Consider the following 23,842-nt stretch of genomic DNA (forward strand, 5'->3'; position numbering starts at 1 on the left):
AGTTCGTTCCTTCCAACTTCATCAACATTATAAAATACTACGTCTTTATAATCGTAAAGCTCACTGCCATACGTTAGTGTAATGTTTTAATTAGCTGGACAATAGTGTTTAAAAGAGCAAATCGGATCCCTGAAAGAGTTTGGATTACTGCCCTGAAATTTGATACTCTATGATCAATATTCGAATAAAACCTGTTAACTTTGTTTATCATCAAGTTTTATATTTTAGCGGTCAACTGTTATTTTGCAAATTGCAATTAGCTTTTTTCCAGTGAAGAAGAACTCAGTATTGAGAGCATTCTACTTTATAAAATTCGCATTAGTGTATACATTACAAGCTTTTATAAGCTTTTTGATTCTAGAGAGGTTAGAGCTGAAAAGTATGATGTCATCAGCATAAGTTACAACACCTGTGTAGTTTTCATATATTAATGTCCCTACGATGCTCTAATTTTGTTTGATTTCAAGTAGGCTTTGAGTATATATAAATGAAGAGCGTATTGGAAAAAAAAGGCGCAGTCATATTTAAAAAGTTATGAGAAAGTATATATTAATTATTTATAAAAGTCTTTGTATAAACTTAAGAAAATATTAATTTTTAATAAAGGTTTCAAGAAATTTATTATAAATTAAGTTTTAAATAAACTAATCAAAAAATATAGAATATATTATAATATAATAAAATATTAGTATACTAATATAGTATACTAATAGTATAGTATATAGTATAGTATTGTAATAATATATTAAAATATTACTAATATAGTATACAAATAAAATAATATAGTATGCTAATAAAATATTACTAATATAGTATACTAATAGTATAGTATATAATATAGTATAGTAATAATATATTAAAATATAATAATTAATCAAAAATTATAGAATTTTTTTTTAAATTTTTAGTCTTCTTTGCTTTATATGAACACTTCTTTTTTAAAGACATCCTTAAAGAGTTTATTTTTATATAATTAAATGAAAATTTCTTCTGTGGATGTAACTGGAGCTATTGGTTAAGGGCTTAAAGTAGTAGTTGTGAAGTGTAACTACTGCCATAAGTTGGTAAGCTATGCCGACGACTTCCATTCCCGCTTTAGCTACTAAAAATGTCTAAAACATTTTAGAAATTATTAAACAACCAACATAAAAAACATTCACTGCACCATGGAAATTACAAATAAAAATAACATGATAAACTTTCTTGAGATTACAATTATTAGTAATAAAACTGGTATGTATGGTACGTATGATTTTAAAGATTACCATAAAGATGTTATAACGAATGTCCAAACTAGATCTAACTCATGTCACGTTCTAAAAGTTTTAATTTGAAACTTTAAAGTATTTGTTCATAAGGGATTATACTTATGCTAGAAAAAAAATATTTTACAAGAGTCAAAATTGATGCTTTTTTTAGAAAATGGTTATAAAAGAAAAGCCTTAAAAAATTACATAATAAATAACAGAATATTGAAACTCAATATTTATTCAAGTCATCAAAAAATATTGTATCTTTATCGTGGATTCCAGGAATTGGCCCGAATTTGAGAAAAGTTTTCAAAAGAGCAAGTTACACACCAGAATTTAAATCACTAAAAAAACTACAACATGTTCCTACCATAAAAATAAATCTACTCATCCTGTAAATTTTTATTCACATTTGTATAAACTTGAATGCAGGTGCAAAGAGTGTTGAATTTAGTAAAATCAAAAATTAAAAATCTCATCTCGCATTTACCAACATAAAAAAAAAAAAAAAAAAAACATACGATAAAAAATCGGAATATTCTGCAATAGCAAAACATTCAAACAATTTTTATGGTAATTTTGCATGGAATAATAAAAAAACACTAAAATAAAAGTTAAAAATTTTGACAGAAAAGTAAGAGAGGCACTTCAGACAACGCGCAGCGAGTCAAAATCAATAAAAACGCGCAGCGAGTCAAAATCAATAAAAACGCGCAGCGAGTCAAAATCAATAAAAAACGTCAAAAAAAAGTAAAAAAAAAACAACCCATATAAACCTATTGCTAGAAACTAATTGATTAAATTATAACTAAATACCACTAAAAGACAATAATTAATTTTTTCATGAATAATTTTCAAGATTTTACCAATTTATACGCCATTTTCCGAGACTTTTATTTTATTTATCGGAAAACTCGTTCTCAAAAGTCTCGATTTGGTGTCACTCTTTTAAGATTGACTTGGGTAAAAACAGTTCAAACTTTAATTTGAAGTCATATGTTTGAGATGTTTGGTTACTATTAACAACACTTTTAACAATCAATTTTAATTTTAGATTTTCATTACTGAGATCTCAAAAATGTGTCATAAATTGATTTTTTTAAACTAGTTTATTTAGGAGTTTAGTTCAAAAACTTAAAAATTCGACTAGATTCTATGGTAGTTTTAACATTTTCCCATTGAAAGATATATATGATAACAGAACAAAATAAAAATCATTTGCCCCTAATTTTCCAAATTAAAATAAGACCTATTAAATACTTCGTTTTTTTTAATATTCTTTTTTTCGTTTTTAATTAAAACTTGCGTTTAAAGTAGCGAACAATAGTTCAATGCTTAGATTCATCATAAAAATAATACATTTAGTTCCTAATAGTAAAAAAACTCATGCTCATGCAGATGGTGCTAATTTTCAAACCTCAAAAACAAACATATGCAAAATTTGATGTCTATACTATGAATAATGAATATCTATACTATGTTAAATTTAAAGAAAATATATTTGAATGTAAATTCCGATTAAAGTTGCGGAAACATTCAAGAACCTTATCACAACTTCTGGAACACGAGGGAACTTGGTTGGAAAAAGATGTAACAGTTGACATAAAGAACGTTGCAGTAGGTCCAGGTAGAAAATGCAATGAATGGGAAGATTTTGGTGATAGAAGCAGAAGATTTATATTAATTACAAATCAATTAAATTCAACCCAGTTTAAAAAATAATTTACACGCCTAAATATTGAATATTATCTTGTTTAAGGTTGCCAAATTGGCTGAACATCCTGCTGAAGCATTGGTTTTAGCTTCAATAAAAAAAGCCACTAGAGATCATAAGACTTTGTCGTTCTCAAGAAAAGTACTACAAATTCTGAAAAAGTTAAAACCGTGGAGATAAGTTTTCCGATAAAAATGAAAATCGTAGGTGCCTGCACCTTAAAAATTCAGTGTGACCTTTCTGATGAACAGTATCAAATTATTAGAATTTCATTCATAGTATAATAATGCAGGTATTTATTCTTCACTTCATAAAATTAAGAATGAGAAACACAAATGCTATCCTGAGAGTTAAATTGTGACAGAAATATCTTCTTCAACTCCTCTACAGGGTATGTTTAATCATGCTTTGATAAGGATATTAACTTTTATGGAATGCCAAGATTCTATGAGAATGTTTGCTGAAGGTGGGGGAGGTTTAAAGGTCAACTTAACTTTAAAGGTGGTTTTGATACTACCACCAGTTAAAGTGTCTATAAACAAAAATATACTGATACAAATATTGGTGAGGCCTTAGTTAACGTGCAAAGTCTTTTCTAGAAAGCTATTGTTCTACTTAAATTAACCATCGTGAATGGAAATGTATGGTAAAATAAGAAGCCCTCTTGCACAAATTACTGTAGACCCTTACATCTCAAATATCAAAAAGAAACGGAAAATTTGATAAAAAATGAATATGAACTTTTAAAAGCAGAAGTGAATAGACTAGGCAAGTTTGAGATAAAGTTAGAAGTAGAGGAAGGCAAACCGGATACGATAATCGCATTAAAGTTCAAACTAGATTAAACTATGTTTGATGGTAAAAAGGTTAATGCCCTCACTAACAATCTCTCCTCTCAATCATGTAATGTTTGTGGTTATTAAGTCCAGAGAACTTAATAACCCAGCATTGAAATCTTTCTACTATGCATTGTAAATTCTGAAAAATGCTGAAACTTTTGCTGATTTAACGGGAGTGGAATAGATGTAATTGTTAGATTGAGGACAATCCTAATATCAGTATGCTCCTGTCATGAGTTGAACTCTGAATGTTTTGGCCAGTTTTGCTATGAAACTACGGCTCTTATACTCAAAAACTATTGCTGGTAAGTGTGCAGATATCTGAGGCATTAGAACTGCCAATTGGTTACTACTCTGAAGAGTCACTCGAGGCTCTGAATAAAGAAATTTGCAAAGCTAGATTGAACCATACAGCCAAGATATCTAAAAAAATATTATAATAAACCAGTACCAATACCTTTTTATAAGAAATGATCTTGTAATACTAAACATTTATTTCAAAAAATACAAGTTTGCAAATAGAAAAACATTTACCCCTGAAGTTTTGTCTTTGTTAATGCCAAAATAATGAAATAAAGCTTTTTTAATAATATAAGGTTTTCTTTTTTTGTTTTCTTGAAAGAAAAATTAGATAAGATTTATTTTGTATTTAATATATTTTAATATTACTATAATATTTAATTGCATTTTGATTTTTTGAATCCAATTTTTATTTTTAATTAGTTAATGCTTTGGTTTAAAGAATCTAATTTTTTTCAGTTCTTCTGCGCGTAAAAGACTCTAACACGTATACGCGTGTGTAGTACGCGCCTAAGGTTCAGGTAAAAGTTATATTAAAAATTTGTAGTAATCTATTTTATGGTATTTTGGATCAAGGAATCGGATTTTTTTAATTTAAATCATATTTTGCGCGCGTAAATGACACTTACAAAAAATTCTTTTGCATTGTATATCAATTATATATTGCTATGCGTATCTTTTAAGTTCTTTATATTTTTGCCAATTGTAAATTTAAAAAATTTAATCATATTTCTGAAATATGTATATGTTCAAAATTACACTAAACAATGAAAACAAAAATAAACTTCTAATTATTGATACAAAACATGAATTAAAAATAATTTACGCGAAACTATATTTAGTTTGGTTTATAACTTCGTTTAATAAAGGTTTATTATCCACACAGTGTTTAAAAAATTGTTCGCAATTAAAATTTTTCAAATTGAATCGTATCATCAGCAAATTTATGAATGATATTGGCAATGGCCTATATATTTGTAGGAAGTGAAGATATTAAAAAAAAAAAAAGTGTATGTATGAAAATCTTTGCAATATATCACGTTGGTTAGCATATAAACAATTTAAAAACTTAATGCACTATCTTCGTTAAAAAAGAGATTAAATAAGCATGACGTATGTGGATTTTACAGGTATTGTTAAATTTTTATTAACTTGTTCTGTAATTCTGAATATTAAAATAGAGTAGACTTTTAAAATTAAAAATTAAATTATCATGGCGTATGTGGATTTTACAATTAAAAGTAACTCAGCTGTTTGGAAATATTTTTTACGGGATGAGAAAGGCAAGACAATGTGTAAATTGCTAAATTGCAAGAAAATTTTAAAAATCGGTGGAGGTTCAACAAAAGGACTTCATATACACAGATTGTCGGTGCACAATTTAAAGGTCAAAGGTCCAACCCAACCTATTATTACCAAAGAAAGCACATCAGACCAAACCAAAACAGAATTCCTTTTTGATTTATGAAAAGGAAGATAAAACATTTCATGCTATACTTGCTCGCCTAACGGCGCGCCCTTAAACGCCATTAGCGTCCGTCGAAGGCCACGGCGTCTGACGGGTTTTCAGATAATGTAATTTGTTCTTTAACAGATTTATGTGCCGTTCTAATTTGCATCGAGAATACGATGTAAATCTGCCAGAATTTGAAAGTAAATTTTCTGACAGAGGTTCAACCGAGAATGAGGAAATTGAGGAAGATTTACTGGGCTACAATTATGAAAATGTAAAACCTAAAATTGGTCTAATTGAATTTCATTATGGGCGAGTCATAAAAAAAGTACGCAATTTGATACTAATAACTAGACGCCCATCTACCAAGAACATTATCTTACAAAAATATTTTAACACTGACTTTGGAAAACAACTGTTTTTAATAATGGACTGCAAGACACGGTAGAGCAGCCTTCTGTTAGTGCTTAAACGATTTTACAAAGTAAAAAATTATTAGTTTATATTTACCCAGTCGAAGATAGTTCTATAGCTCTGTCAGATGATGAAGTAACAATATTATCAAGGTTATTACAACTTTTGTTCCCATTAAAGCAACGGTTGAAGCACTTCGTCGCCATTCAATTCAAACCTATTTACAGCCAGCATTGCTATTATTTTTATGGCTAAAAAATTAAAAGATGCTGAGAATAACACAAGCAATGAAATGCGTACACCTTTAGTGGTTCGTGTGCATGATAGCCGCATTGATATGAGTGGACTTCTGTAATACCTGCGTAATGGTCAAAGCTCCTATAAAGTCGATGAAAAAATAATTGCAGTGTCTTCTTCATTTGAATGTTGAAAACTTTTCGTAAAATTGCTGGAAAGATTGAACCTTTACTTTCCTACTCTAGTAGAGCATCAGTTGAGTCTGATATGCTGGATTGGATTGATGGTTCAATTGTACTTAAAACTGTAAATAATCCTTATAGTATTGAAGAGGAACGCGTTGTGCTTTCTTAAGTTGATTTACAAAGCAAATAAAACATAATAGATTTCCTTATTTTTAATATAATTTCGTAACAATAATTAACATGTTAAACTAACATGTTTTTCTCCCATGCATGTAACAATGTTATTTAAACTGCCTTCATTTAATAAGTACATTTTTTGTTAAAAACGTATTGTTTTTATTCTATTTAATACTATGTAGATGTTATATTTGTTTTTCAATCCCAGGATCCTGGGATTAGTGTTTTTCAATCCCGGAATCCCGAGAAAGACCTACGGGATTGATATGGGGACAGTGAGTGGGACAGTGAGTCATAACGGGACAGTTATGCCTGAAGCCTTATATCTCAGCTAAAAATTATTTTTTTCAAAATTTTTTTTGATAAAACATTTTAAACTATTGTGCTTTATGATAGTAAAAAAAATTTAATTTTAGAAATACCGAAATGCATTTAAAGTACTAAAATGCATCAGTAAGTTTGCGAAAAACAAAATTTGTGTATTTACTTAAGCAATACAACGACAAAATATTTATCTTGAGTTATTGCTAATTTGCTTTATTTATAAAAAGTTTATACTTTTCAAACAGTATTTTTTATCCTCTTTTAGAATCTGGTTTTAAAAAAATATCTGGAATCGAACTTTTTGAATAGGATTAATTTTATTAAAATGACTTTTGTGGGACATATCGGGACAACAAGTTATTTATATAATTGACTATATTTTTTGATGCTGTTTACAGTTTGATTATTTTATTTTTAATCTAAAATTATTTTCCAAATTTAGAAAAGCAATATTAGTAATAAATTCAAAGTAATTATTATTTTTATAAATTCAAAGTAATTATTATTTTTATAAATTCAAAGTAATTATTATTTTTATAAATTCAAAGTAATTATTATTTTTATAAATTCAAAGTAATTATTATTTTTATAAATTAACTTCGACTATTAATGGCGTTTAATGTAAATAACGATGGTAAGAAATTATATAAGAAAGCTCAATCATCCAAAATGGGCTGAAATGCAGTTTTAGCTATGAGTAAAAAGAAACTTAGAATTAGAAAAGCTGCTAATACAATTGACATATTTAAATTTGCTCTACATTGGCATATTGATAATAAGCCAGCTCATTAAAATTGTTGCGAAACACTTTCAGAATATTTTTTGTGTGATTTATGTGATCCAAATTCCATGATTTTTTTTGTTTAATTTTAAATTTAGATGTAGTTAATTACTATTAATAATACTTGTTTTGCCCTACTTTATTTTTAAAACAATTTCTAAAGTTTGCTTGTTTAAGTGTATTTTATAATAAAACACAAAACGTTTTTTGTTATTTTTGTTTACTTATATCAATAAATTTTAGGAAATTTATAAAAAATAGTGTTAACAATGATTAGTTTATCCACTACTAGCATTTTTTTTCTTAGGTGCCCCTATATGCCCCGCTCTACCCTATGTTTTCCAAAACGACGATGTCACAAAATCAATGTTATCTTTATTTAAAAGTCATATGTAGAGCACTTATGATACTGTATTTCCAAAGACCCCTCTAACCTGAAATAATCTCCTTCTACTTGTATACCTCTACTTGGATACTACTTTTATTCTACTTGTATACCTCTAACCTAAAATAATCTCCTTCTACTTGTATACTAGTTGTATTATTTTTATTCTAGCCGAAGGCACTATGGCAATTTCTTGAATATTTACTTGTAATTATTATATTTATTGCCTATTTTTATAATTTTCAGGTATACTTTCAAGTAGATTACAGCAAACAAATCTTTTGTAGCAGTAGTTTAACTTATGGAACCACATACGTAAAAATAACTTTTATAATTGTGTTGACATTAGTAAAATAACAGTAGAGGAGACCGAGGCTAGTTGGCTCGGTTTTTACTCTATGAGCTCTGTTGTCCTAACAGTACATTTTTTAAAAACAATAAAGTGTATTCTTAAAGAGTATGGATTAGGGTAACTTATAAAATTTGCATTCATTTACAAAAAAATTCTTTGGGCCTTTTGATTATTAATGCACCATTAATTGCAAAATTGATAGAAATTTTTTTACTATTATTTTTTGCAACAATTTTATCCCAAAATTTAATATTACTTTTAGTTGGTACCAAATATTTGTCCGTATAAAAGCCAAACAGTAGCCCACTTTTTATCTGTAAGAAAAAAACTAAAAAAAAATTTTTTTAAAGTTTTTTTGTAAGCATAAATTTTTTTAATATTGTTAAAAATTAAAAAAAAAAATAATTTTACAAAAATATTTATTTTTTTCCATAGTAAATGCTATGAGTCAACTTACCCCGTGAAAAATTTGTCAACTTACTCCGAAAGCTTTTTTTTTAATAAATAGTCTATAGATCCTGAAAAACGGCAGCTTTAAAAAAAAAGTCTCACTGGATATAGTAAACCAATTGTGACTGGAGCTTTTACAATAATTTTTTTTCATACGACTAACTATTTTCTTTGTAAAGTAAAAAGGAAGCGATGTTCTAAAAGTTAAGGTTTTTTCCAAAAAACGCATAAATCTCAATATCTCCCTTGCGCACGCGCTAATCCTGACAATACTACAGTGAATGATGAAATGGTCAATAAGGAAGTTTCTGCGTAATTTTTGTCATTTTCTGATGAAAGACTCTAAAGATAAATGCAGTTCGTCAACTTACCCCTGCGGCTAACTAGCCCCGGTCTTTCCTACAACATAAACTTTGACCTTTGACACTATTTGCATAAACAAAGGTTTTCTTTTTGTTTCAAAAATGCATAACTAAAGAAATAAAATCTATTTTTTGTGTACAGCAAAGCATTTTAATGCAATGTTAAGAATCAAAGAAACTTGCACAAACTATTTTTTGCAACCAATACTAGTTTTTTGCAGCCAAAACTAAACATTTTTTGCAACTAAAGAAAAAAAACTTAAACATTTTTTGCAACAAAAACATTTTTTGCAACTAAATTAAAAAAAGATTTCGTATAAATTGGTTGACAGAGAAAATAATTTTTAAATTTATTATAAAAATTAGAGTAAAGATTTTAATTGCGCTTTGATTTAGGGTAGGAAAAATAGAGTTAGTGTTCCAAATTATTAGAAATGCTTACAGAAGAATGCGGTGAGTCTATTTTGAGTAAAAAAAATCTTTATAAGTGGTACTTAAAAATAATTTTTTCTAAACTCTTCCACAAAGATTGGCCTTTGCATTGTTTACGCATTAAACAATAGAAAAAAAAATGTTAAAGCAGTTAAGAAAATTGTGCATTTGTGTAAAATAATTCATATGGATTACGATAATTTACCTGCTCTTTGCTGCTTGTGATAAAATTTTTGGTTAAAAACATCATCTCATTCATGTTTTAGCCATCATATACATTAGTTTGGCCACCGGCAACTTTTTATTATTCCAAAACACCTGTTTAAGATGTAATTAAGACTTTGAAAGTTGTAATTAAGAAAAGTAGAAATACAACATGTAATTTAGAAGTCGCAATATATAACTAAGAAACACAACATGTAAATAAGAAATCGCAATATGTAATTTGAAAAACAAAAGTTGTAATTAAGAAATCGTAATATGTATATTTGTAATACATTATTTGTAATTGCGAATTCACAATGTAAGCTTAAAGATCATTATAAAAGATCTTCTTGGACATGCATTTTAATTAGTTAACATCAAATTTAGCATTTGTATGCACCAGCAATACAGTAATACAGTAATGGAATTAAAAGATCGTTGTGTTATTTGTCAATATACTATGAATAGAAAGTCTGTTATTAAATTAAATCCATACAAGCATTTATTTCACCAAAATTGTTTGCAAACACTTCTGGAATAACCAGAACCACCTTGTCCAATTTGTAGACATGAAATGCATACAACTGAACAAGTTGAATGAAAAAATTGTGTTTTATCTTCATCGAATGATAGAAGAAGAGTAATTGAATGTGCTGAGCAAAACGACGATTGGGTGACTCAGGCGCAAACTTTGGTGTCAAATATAAGACTGCATACAGTTGGGTCCGCAGCGGAAGTTTATATTTTATTGGAATAGGTTGTTTTAAACTAAATAAATTAGATTAAAAATAGATTCTTGTAACGAGTTGATGTTGGCTTTCTTTAACCAGTGTGTTGTATCCGGGAATTGTTTAGAGGATTTGGTCGTCGTAACAGACAATGCTCCATCTCACGCTCGTTTGGAACAGGTGTTTGAAAATTCACCGGCTCAGTTGTTTCCATTAGGACCCTACAGTCCAATGTTAAACCCAGTGGAAACTATCTGGTCCAAAATAAAAATAAACGTTAAAAATGTTATTTGCATTCCATCTATATTCAGTGCTGGGGTTATGGAACAACAAATGCAGTATTCAGAAAGAATTGTTACTGCGGCGAAAAATACAATAATAATAAGTGATTGTACTTGCTCTGTACAACATACGACCTCGCATTACACGACGATTTTAAATATGGAAGATGTCCAAGTTGGTGTTTAACTGAATATTGCAATAATTTTTAATTACGTTGTTTAAATTTAAATTTTAAATTTTTATGTAAATAAATTAATTATGTTTTATTTATTAATCATTTGAAATCTTAATTAAATTTTTCACAAACAAAAATGCGATTTTTCCAGTTACCGCCTGAACCTCAAAAGCCTTTTTCATGACTTTTATATTTTATTGATATTATATTATTATTTTCAGACTTAAATTACAAAGTAGGACTATATATTAGGACTACAAAATTCAAAATACAAAGAACTTTGTATTCTTTATACTTTTCTCAATTACAATTTTTATCTTCTCAATTACATTATACGATTTCTTATTTACAACTTTCATGTTCTAAATTACATCTTACGTTTCTCAATTACAACTTTCATCTTCTCAATTTCATCTTACATTTCTTAATAACAACTTTGAAGTTCTCGATTACATCTTGAAAAAGTGTATAAAAGGACGGATGTTTGTAACAACTTAGGAGGTGAAGTTCTGGAAGAATTCCGAGTCATAGCAAAAATGCCTAATATAATTGTTTTGAGGTTTTAAAAAAGTGTTAGTAAAAGTGTCTTATGTCTGTTGGGGAGAGTGGAACTTTTTTAAAGACGACAACTAAAAAATAAAAACGAATTTTTTTTTCTATTATCACCTTATTTATTAAACAAAGCTCGTATACTTATGGCTACGATTATTTTACGTATATTTGTTTATTGTCTGCAGACAATGGTACTTTATACAGATCTTGGTATTTTATTAAGCATTTTACTGAAAAATATATTTGATTAGCTTATTGGGAAGTATAGCTTATTTATACACATTTTTTAATGTTGTAATATATATATATATTTAATATTGTAATATATATAATTATCAAAATTGATTTCAAATCATTTAGCACATAGACAGTTACGACTGTAACAGTCTATGTGCAATAGGGATATGACTTTTTAATTTTTTTTAAAATAAAATGTTTCCTGTATCATAAATCGATGAACTTTTACCTAAAATCCTGAAAAAAGGCCCAAATAGCTTTCTGCAACAAAAAAAGGTCACCCCCAAAATAAAAATTTGATTTACCATTTTTATACATTCATTTTTGACCGATGTTTTAATCTTAAGCTTATTTCTCAGCTTAATTCTATTTATTTCATTATTTTGTTATGAATTTATAAACATAACGCCACACGTTACCATGGCAACGAAACGGCCGTGTGCCTGCAAATACTTCGAATTGTTATGTGATGACGTCATTGTGTTACCACGGTGATATAGACGACTGTAACAGACTGTAGAAGATTATAGAACTTAGTAGAACATTCTGGTAATGTGAATAGTTCTATGAAGTACTCTGCGTGTAACTGAGCTAATAAGGAACTACTGTAGCGAACTAAAGACGCTGTAAGTGTACGAAGTATAAGTAGTTGTAGCATTATCGTTAGGATACGGACTGGATTATCGAACTGTTATCAACATTGACTGGATTATCGAACTATAATTGGATTACTATACAGTTAAAGTATTTTATTAATTAAACGACTTTATTAAACGGATATTTACGCTCAGCTATCCGTAAAGTCGTAACAATATTATATGATGTCTCACAAGAAAAGTCATACCACAGTAACAAAGAACAAGAAGACTTGGACTAAAAATTTGGTGAGATTTCAAGAGTCACACAGAAGAAGAGGAAGCGTGGCTGTAGAAGAACATTCACTCGATGAAAAATCCAGAATGCCACTTCAATTGCAGATCGTAGGAAGATACCAGTTTCTCGGAGCATATGTTAAAGGAAGAAAAGAACGAATAGACCAAATTTCTAAGGAAATTACAAAATTGTGGGACAATAAACTGAATTTTCCACGTGTGTCTGATCAAGTGATAAGAGCAAAGCTTATGAAGGTGCTGAAGGTCTATGATGAATGTGTCAAGCGTGGAAAATATGATGTTCTCAATGCATTATTTGACATCACGAAAGTGAATGGCCAGTGGTTATCCTCGGAAGATAAACGTCTATACCACCTACAAAAAGAAAGTAAAGGACAGGTGGGGTACTCAACAGGACAAGTGGCAAGTAAAGAAACCATTCACCCTTCCAAGAGAAGGAAAGTCCAGTCTGGAACAGCAATACCTTCCACATCACAAGTCCTGTCTACCACAGACAGTGGTACTGAATCTGAAAACTGCAAAAGTAAGAGTGAAGATGATGAAGACGACGACGGTGATAAAGACGATGATGAGGACACTCAGAAAAAAACTAGAAAGCACTACAAAAGTAAATTTGCTGTAAGTATGGTTACATCAAGTGGAGTTTCCACAAAGAAAGCTGCTAAAATATGCAATGTATTATCACAACAAGGTATTGATATTCCAACTCCAAGTCAATCAGCAATTTACAAGTCCATATTCAAAGAGGCAGGTAAATTAAAAAAAGAAATGATACAACAACTTAAAATGGAACAGTGGTCCTTACACTTTGACGGCAAACGAATAGATGATAAGGAATATCAGGTAGTTGTACTTCAGAATGAAAGAACTGACGTGAAACTTGATGCACTGCGTTTAAAAGATGGCAAAGCTGAAACTGTTGCTGAAAAAATTGCCAAACTTATTGATGAATACAATTTGTGGAATTCAATTAAGATGATCATTACTGATACAACAAACGTCAATACTGGGAAGAGAAATGGAGTTGTTGTGAAGTTGCAACGTATGTTTAAATTAAAGGGTGTCACAATACCACAATTTATCGGTTGTCAGCATCACGTACTAGACAGGATTCTCCGTCTGGTGATGGACGAAGAACTTGGGGGTGATACCAAATCTCCAAACATTGAATACCCATTTGTGTCTGAACTGTTGAATAAGTATGATGAACTGAAGGATAAGTTTGTGAATGGAACTGTAGAAATTCTTGATAAATCAGGGTGGAGAGACGATATGAAGTTTTTGTACCATTTAACAAGAGTGTTTAGGTTCTATGAAGAACAAAGAAACTTCCCTCTGATTCACTTTCAGAACATTCCTAATATGAGCAATGCCAGATGGAACTCAAGAGCCATTCTCGCCATTCTGGCGTTCATTCTTATGCCTGAAGCGAGAAAGAATTTGGAGAAGGTTTGCAGGTTCATTTCATATGAGTGGGCAGAACATTGGTTTAGTAGTCAAAAGTACAATGACAATGACTTCAAGAATTTATCTGATGTATTGAAGCCTTACAAAAAGGCATTGCAGTCATTCAAAAATCACTGGAAAAAAGAGCCATCCGTCATCGACATACCACGAAGTAATCAGATAGCTGAACGTGCAATCAAGGTGATGCAAGACCTGTATGCTTCTTGCAGAAAGAAAGACAAACTGCAACTTCGATTCATTCTAAGTAATAAGCGCTAGACTCTTTATGAGACGTGAGCATCATGTGACCCATGTACTAAACACAGTAGGCCTATAGACACAGACAGTTATGTATATTGTTGTACTAGACGCTTTGATACTGTTAATTTTGTAATACTTGTATAATTATAAATCACATAATGTTTTTTGTTATATCACAGTACATGTTGCATAAATAAATAAAATAACAACAGGAGTATGACTCTTACAACATCTTCAGCCTTTAATATTCATTTACTGTACAAAAGTGTACCTATTGAAAATTCGATTTTTTGGTTTTGGGGTGACCTTTTTTCAAAATATGTCAAAATGAAACATCTATTCGTTCTTTTTACATAAAAGTTCATTGAATTACGATACAGGCCTAGTAGGTTGCAAAAAAGTCATATCCCTAATGTGCAATGCACTTTCTGCGCTTTGATTTTATACGGTCCAAGTGCAGAACTTTATTTGTTTGGTGCACAAAAGTGTGCAGTAATAAAAAAAAAACCTTTGTGAACAAACCAAAAATAGGAAAAATTTCTTTACCAAGAGGCGAACCCGGAACCTTGGGTTTAACAGCCTGAAGCGGAATTAACCCGGCCACGCAAACGTTGCAAGTTTTAAGAAAATTGTATTTATTAAAATAATATTTTTGAAAATATATAATATATTATTATGTCTTATTATGTCTTATTATGTCTTATTATATATCATATATATAATATTTTGCATTTATTATATATCGAAAGAATAGTCTTTTAAAATTGGTATCATGTTTAGGATAATTGATTTATACAATTTTACACGGAACTACACGGAAGGGTGAAAAAAAAAACATTGAGCAGACTGAAAAGTACTAATTAATTAACTCAAAAAAGCTCAGAAAATTATAGACATTATTATATTTAAAATCGTTTTATAATTTGTAAAATTTTGGTACACCGACCCCTCTTTTCCCTCTCTAAAAAAATTAATTTTTTTTAGATGGTGAGGGCTACAAAATTGTTGCGTAAAATTTGTGGGGGTGGGGGGAGGAAGGGGTCAATTAAGTGTAATGATGCGTTACGAGAGGGATGGAGGGGGGAGGGTCAAAAAATGTTAAAACCACGTGACGTAATTTATGGACGACCCCTTATCAGATATCTAACTCTATAACTTGTGTACATGAATATTAAATAAGTATTTCTCACTGGAACCAATTAAAATCATTTAAAAAAAAAAGATTTTAACTAAATGCCCTTTTATTACCAACATCATTCTTCTAAATTGAAACCAAATTAAGAAATTATTATTTGAGCATATATCTAACTTATTATATATTATATGGTAATGTATATTAATTTTATCTTTTTTTATTGTTGCTTAATTATACTACTGTATTAAAAAAACTATTATTATTTTTATTTTATTATTAATATTGTTATTATCATAAATATATCTTTGTTTTAGATGCCTTAATAATATTATTTATAATGATAGTGATAGTGGTTTAATTGTAGTAATAGTTTTATAGTTAGGATATTTGTTGATATAGTTATAGTTAGGATATTTATTGATATACTTAGGATATTTTATTTATAGTTAGGATAATGATATCATTTATATTTAGGATTATTTCTGTCGTAGTTATAAATTTTACTCTAATTATTTTTACCATAGTTTTTGTTATTAGTCATAATTTTCACTAAAGTTATCATAATATGGCTATTATTTTAATGTTTTTTTATTCATATTAAAGGATCAGTGGTTCAAACCCCACCTCTGTGCAAGTTTGTGACATCGCTTAAGAAGGAGGCGTGAACTTCCTATTAAATGCTCATCCGCGGTGCTTTGTGATAAGTCCGTAAGGTCTTTTTGGGGCACCAAAAATAAAAAAAATAAAATAACACTACTATTATTAATATTATTACTATTATCATTATTTATAAGTGCTTTATTTTGTTTTATCTTCTTTTTTTTTCCTCTCATGTTTTTATGTTAGCTTTCTTTGTGTATTTTTTTTTTTTTTTTTAAATTCTTTCTATGTTTTATTTACTATCTTTTTTTTATGATTTTTTTTAGGTGTCATTCCATTGACTTTCATATTTTATGGTTAAATAAATTAAATTATTTAACTATAAAGTTTGAAAGTCAATGGAATTAACATAGAAAGAATTTAAAATAAAAAAATTTAAATGTCCATTTTTGTCCATTTAAATAGACGACACAACTGAGGTAAAAATACTTTTATTCACTAGTTACGTTACAAAACCTTCTATATTTACTTAATTATCTAAAAAAGGGACCTAGAGTTATTGGACTTTCATTAATGGATGGTTTACTAATACAAAGATGTTAGTTATTTCCTAATATCCCAAATAAAATTGACTCATTTCACGGGTCGCTTACTGCATTATAAATGTTTATTAACTACGACCCTTGAGCTCAAATTTACAAACTTTATATAAAATTTATTTTAGTATTATTGAGATTATGATTAAATATTTAAGATATAAAAAAATATGCAGTTTTTAAAGGTACTTAATTTTTAGGTCTGAATTTTCGTTAGAAAATTGACAAACTTTTGTGAGCATTAACTTTTATTAACATTAAAACGAACCAACTTCAAGAAACGTTCACAACTTTGGGATTATTATGAGTTTTTGAATCAATAGTAGTATTTTATATTAAAACGTTTTTTTCACGTATGATATATGACGTTTTTAAAAATGCAGTTGATAACTTAGTGACTTTTATTAAAAATGATGCTTGCTTTATCATTTAAAAAATTTGACCAACTTGCTTTAAGAGTTTTCTAGATTTTTTTTAGCAATTTATTTTTTAGTAAAGTCAATTTTTATAATTAATAGTGAGTCTAACATTAATTAAATGGCGATTTTCTGTTGTCACCAACGGACTGATTAAAAATGTTATTGTGTCTCTCGGAATTACTATATTTAATGCTGCTTGGGTGGTGGCTTTAACGCTTAAGTAGTCGCTTCGACGGTGGTCTCGCTGAAATTAAAACCGTTGAACGTTTTTGAAATATTTCAACTTTTCTTTGGAACTTTTGATTGATGAACAAATTGATTTTTTTAAATTGGTGAATAGGGATTGCTTTTGTTATTGACAGATTGTTTTTTGATATATATATATATATATATATATATATATATATATATATATATATATATATATATATATATATACATATATATATATATATATATATATATATATATATATATATATATATATATATATATATATATATATATATATATATATATATATATATATATATATATATATATATGGTGTATCGAAAAACAACTTTTTTTAAATTTGAAATTATAATAGAGCGGAAAAGTTGCTTAATACTATAAAAAGTAATTGTGCCAAACTTTTTTATATTTTTTTAATGTCTTCAGTTCGCGCTAGGTTTTTGATTTTCTTACAAAAACACGTTTCTGACCTTTTTTACAAAATAAAAATAATAAACTCTATGCTTATACTAGAGTTGTAATCGAGTTTAAACATTTCAAAAAATATTTGAATGTCTTCAGTTGCCGCTAGATGGCTGAGTTTTTACGAAAAAACACTGTTTCATGAGTCTCTGGCAAACAAGCTCCGCTTTCCATAATGTACAATTAAAGTTTTATAAGAGTGGAAAATGTTTTTGAAAAATGTTTAAAGTTTATCTGTAATATAGTTCAACTATCTGATTCGTTTGGATCTGTCTCAAACTGTCTTTTTGTGTTGAATAAAGGCATTATTTTTTGCAATGCAAGTCTTTCACGAATGAAGCCGTCTCTACTAGCCAAACCACAAACTTGATCTGAAGCTTCGGTTACAAGTTTGATGCATCTCTCTACTCCTTGAGTATGGCATGGAAAATGCAGCCCATCTGGAAGATAAACATTTGTTAACATTTACTGGCATAACTGTATAAATTGATGGTTAGCCATAAATGTCTAGCACTTTCCGTGCGTGAGGGATTACATCTTACATTGAACCACATTTGGCAGTAAACTTTAATAACGAACTCAACTGATTCTCTCAACCTGTGTGACGGTTTGCTAAATCCAACATAATACCTTAATATTCTGTTTGCAGTGGTCACCCACCTGGCATGGTTAAGCTTTTCAGGATTTTGGTTAGCCAAAGTGTTCGGATAATAACCTGTAGATATTGCTTTGCAAATATCAAGTTAGTATTTTTGGTCAGAACTAAGAGATTTTTTGTTTATTTTTGGCAATGTGACACTGACTGGAATGTAGTTGACTGTTGGCAAGGTATCACACAATTTAATTTCTCTTTCGATTGGTCCAGGCCATCCGTTAGGTCCTGATGTAGGTCCATCTAGATTTTAAATTAGACGCCGAAGAGGCTGTTCATTAGCATGTATTTAACAGATAATCCAGTGGACAGGTCTTTTTAATTCTAATTTAAACAAAGCAATAATACCATTAAATAACCCGGTATTGACAACTGTTCCGTCACAACTCATAGCAACTAATATGGATGTATCAATGTTTTTTTGAGTTGAGTAAATGTTTTTATACGTATCTTAATGCTGTATCCATGTCCTGATACAGTCTCTACATGTCCAAGATACTTTGACCCTGGTTCTTGTACTAAAACTATATGTTCTTCTTTGATAGTTTTTCGTAAATTTTTCTCCTTGTTTGAATCAATAACTAATGTTGTATCTTTTCTTTCGTCAAAATACAAACCTTCTAACATTTGAATATTTTCATGGTTTAAATGTTGCATTTTAAGTCTGTTTTTCTTTCGTTCTCTCAAAATCTTATTTTTATCATTTACTTTAGATTGGTCTCCTTTTGAAATTATGTTCATATCTTCCAGCACAGCACATGCTATAAATGCAGCACCTCTGCTTGAAACACCTACTCTATCACAGGGTTGTGCTAAGAATAGTAACGGTAATCTCATTTTTTTGGTTTTATTTTTTCTGTTACATTTTCACTTGCGGCCTTCAGCTGTGTCTAAATAATCAGCATCTGATTCTGAGTCAGTATTCAAAATCACAGTGTTATCAGAGTCAGAATCTTGAGATATAGAATAAAACTTGAATTCTGAATGCGGCTTGATGATATTGCTTAAGCTTCAATACCGGTAATAGCACAAGACTGTGTTGATGGGTTATACAGTAAGGGGCTATTTACTCTGTTTTTTCTTGCTTCTTTTCGCCGCAATCATAAAGAAGTTTAAATATCGAGTCTTTCCATATACATAATCCTCATAAATTATTGATCGCTGAGAACATCATGATTTTCTTTACTTTTTCACAGATGCATTTAGGAAAAATTAAGGCATTTGCATGCTGCAACGCCGAAGTATTTTTTGCATGCTTTTGAAATGTTATTATTTTGGACTTAAATTTATCTGTATGTTTCGTTTTGTTAACGGACTTCTTAATATTTCTATACTTTTGATTGTAATCAAGAAACACTTTTACAATGCGTTTATGAGACGCAGTAGGTATCGATGCTTTTCCCCACAAATTTTCTACTTTGTGCGTTAAATTTTCAGATAATTCTTTTCAAAAAAGATTGTTTTCCACCACTTTCCACTCTCATTTTCTGTACCGAGAAAAGATAACTTAGCATGACATGTTTGTATGTTGGCAAGACAGTTTCACGTAAGTCTGCTGGTGTACCGAAAATAGGACAAGTAGACATTTTCCTTGTTGTCACTGCAGCAGAAGACAGTTTTGCCATTAAAATTTTCTTTGATTTCAATTTATTTTATTAATAAAAAGATGTAAACCAGAACTAATAAACTATAAACTATATATTTTATAGCATTTAGCAACATTTCCACTCTATTACAATTACAAATTCAAAATAAGTTGTTTTTCGATACACCCTAATATATACATATATATATATATATATACATATATATATATATATATATATATATATATATATATATATATATATATATATATATATATATATATATATATATATATATATATATATATATATGTATATATATAATTTCTGGATAAAAATAATAAGAAACTTTCTGAAATAAATTTCAAATCAGAAAATTTATTGATAATAGTCTTTTTTTTTTTTAAATAATAAATGTTTAAAAAAATGAATGATTAAAATGAGCAACACCTTTATGGCACCCTATGAAGAGACGCTAAAATATATATTTTCAAATGTTGAGTGAAGCTATACTTGTAAAATTTTGCATAATTTATGCATACATTGAATACATGTTAGTAATTTTAACATACATTAGGTATAGTTGAATAACAATGATATTCAACTAACCAATACAAATTTGATATTTTGCAAAAATCAAGGACAAAATTAAGAAAAGTTAATTTTTTTTAATATACATTGCGTATCATCTGACTTCACAGCATTTAAAAAAAAAATCAAAAGTTGAAGCAAACTTACACTAATGTTGTTTAGTTAATTTAAATGACTTAATTTAAAAATTTATTAACCGCAATAAACTTTCTGTTTTTTGGATGTACTTGGAAAATTTTATTTTATAAAATTCGAGAAGAACTCTTTTTATGACATTTGGAAATGAAAGTTGTCGGCGATAAAGGTAGAAACGAAGGAGAAATGGAGATGACAGTGGTAAATAAAAAATCGTATTCTTTATAACTTTCTTTAGTCTTTGTAGATAAGCGTTTAAGGAAGTGTTTTAAAGGGTATTATTTAAACGTCAAATGTTGCATTCATGTTGGCACTAAAACACGTTTGATTTTAAACGCGTAACATTTGAGCAATTTGCACTTTATATTTTATAGCAATTTATAATGCTTGAGTTGTTAATTCGTTTTTAAGTTTTATTGTATTTAGGATAACCTTTATCAAGTTATTTTCTTTTCTCTGCTAAAACATTTTAGGTTTAGTTTTTTTTTTATTAAATAGATTGTTAAACTATTGTCAAAATTAAGACATTATGATTTAAATTACGGGAAACATGTTTTTAGCGAACTTCTAAACCGCAGCTTCGAACAACCATTAAAACCTTGTTTTACAGCTCTTTTAGCTTTATCATTAACTGTCCTTATCAAAAAAAAAAAAATATATAGGCAACATCTTTGCTACACGTAGAAACAGGTCTCTGGGGAAAGTCCTCAGCAAATTTTATTCGATAAAATAAATTTGTGCTCTTGACAGTCACAAAATCACTTAATAATTTTCCTGCAACCATAAATAAGACAGTAGTATCAGTTTAGTAAAAGCAGTATAAAGAATAATACTATGTATTCCTAGTTCTCTTTAATTTTGAATAAATATTATATCTTCTCCTATTTTTATCTTTTTCAAAGTATCACCGTATGCTATATCAAATAAACTATATAAATCTTTCGAAAGCCTTCCCCGGGGTGCTTGTAAACATCTTGTAATTTTTTTTTGCATCTCTTTCCAAGCATGGTAAAGATCCACGATTTTTATTACACAGTTTAGTATAGCCCTGGTTGGATTTTTCCAAAGTATAATACACTCTTAAATGACGAAATTTGCGCTTTCACTAACAGTCAATTTTACTTCGGAAATGTTAAAAATGGTTACTTTGCGCCAGTTATCTGAAAGTTTTTGTCATTAACTAAGTAAGTACTTTTTGTAATGCTTCTTAATGCCAATGCTATCTTTTATGTGTAAAATAATACGTTTTAACTAGTGACAGGATTAGCATTTTTTGCAAGTCTTAAACACCAAAAAATGCTAGACCCTCACTGGTTTTAAACAATAAAATAACTGAAAACAAATAGTAAATACCACCAGAACCTCAGAGAATAACGTCATCATCTAAGGACTAGAAACTTCGTAAAGTTCGTCACAGACAAATTACAAGTAAACTATTTACTTATTGCTTATGAATCCGATGGAACAAAAGTGAAACTTATTCGTCGCCCTAAATCTAAAAGAAGCATCGATCCTTTGCTTATTATTGAAGGCATCAATAGTGAAAATATGGTTCTTAAAGCATCAATTAGATTAAGAAAAATCAATGAATACAAAAATGTGTTTATAAGTCGCGATCTAACAGCAAGTCAAAGATTCATTCTCAAAAATAAGTTAAAAAAAAAAGAAGAAAAAAACAAGAAACTTTTATCTAAATATTCGTAGTATTAACAAAAACTTTAAAGAACTTAAAATCTTATAGCTAATTTACATTTTAACTTCAGCTTCAATTTGTTTAACGGAAAGCTGGATTTTACATTTTATCAAAATTCTAATTTTATTTTGCCCAATTACAAAGCCATTTATTTGGAAGGTAAATCTTTGAAAAACAGGGGGTAGTATATGTGTCTATGTGCTTAAAGAATTTACTTTTAAAATTAGATATGACCTGTTGTTATCCGAGCAAGATTTTGAACCTATTACTTTAGAAACTTACAACAAACCATCAAAAAATCTAACTAGTACGTACCGACCTCCTAATGGAAGTTTCAACAACTTTAAATATCGTTTCAATAATTATTTTGAAATTACATGCAAAAAAATAAATAAATAATAAAGACTTAATTTTGAGAACCAAGAATTAAGAAGTGTTTTAATTTTAATACGACTTGATTTTTTAAGAAAATTTTATTAATAAGTATTATTATTAGTAATAAAAAACAAAGAACTAGAACAAACATCAAACTGACTTAACGCTAACAGTTAATTTTCCTTATTCCATTCTAAACGAAAGTTTTTATATATTCTTACATCCTTACCACAGCTAAATATAAATAACAAAAAATTGAGCGCTCTTTCACAAACAAATTACTTGGTGTTCTAATAGATGAAAGCTTATCCTGGAGGGGTCATGTTAAATATATTTGCATTAAAATCTCGAGAAATATTGGTGTTTTATATAAAACCCGTCGAATCTTAGACAAATCTACACTAACTCAGTTATATTTTGCATTCATTAATAGTTTATTGTCCTATGGCAAAATTGTTTGGGGTAGTACAAATAAATCTAAACTCGAATATCTCCTCAAGCAACAGAATCATGGATCAAGAACTATTTATTTTCAAAAACTCTTCACTAATGCTAAACCTCTTCTAAGAAGCATGAGGGCTCGTAATAATTATCAAATAAAAATACTCAAAATCACACAACTTATGTTCCAACATCAGTTCAAAAAAAACTCCAAAGGTCAAACCAATACAATACTTGATCTACAGAAAGATTTGTGAAATCTTTCCGTATTTTACTTCCCGTAACTTACAGGATTCTCCATTTCTTATCGTGGCCCAATACTATGGAACCATTTTACACACTTAAGTCGTAACTTAGAAAAGCCAATACCGCTCAAAAATTCAAAAATAGCTTAATTGAACTTATTGTCAATCAAAATTCTTTACTTTATTTTTTTTAACAATACACTTATATCCTCTTTTTATTTATTAGAGATTACCGATGATAAGAC

At 28.8% G+C, this 23,842-nt stretch overlaps 1 protein-coding gene across 2 annotated transcripts in view; it reads left to right on the plus strand.

Annotated features, from left to right (window-relative positions):
* The first annotated feature begins 20,771 nt into the window (after nucleotides 1-20,771).
* Nucleotides 20,772-23,842, plus strand: part of LOC101235974 (unconventional myosin-XV) — a 116,584-nt gene continuing 113,513 nt past the window's right edge. For both annotated transcript variants that reach the window (XM_065803313.1, XM_065803314.1), the window contains exon 1: nucleotides 20,772-21,044. In XM_065803313.1, the coding sequence (XP_065659385.1) occupies nucleotides 20,991-21,044 (54 nt within the window). In that variant the 5' untranslated portion in view covers nucleotides 20,772-20,990. The remainder of the gene's footprint in view (nucleotides 21,045-23,842) is intronic.

This window comes from Hydra vulgaris, chromosome 08 (genome assembly GCF_038396675.1).
Source record: "Hydra vulgaris chromosome 08, alternate assembly HydraT2T_AEP".
In the NCBI taxonomy this organism is placed as follows: Eukaryota; Metazoa; Cnidaria; class Hydrozoa; order Anthoathecata; family Hydridae; genus Hydra; species Hydra vulgaris.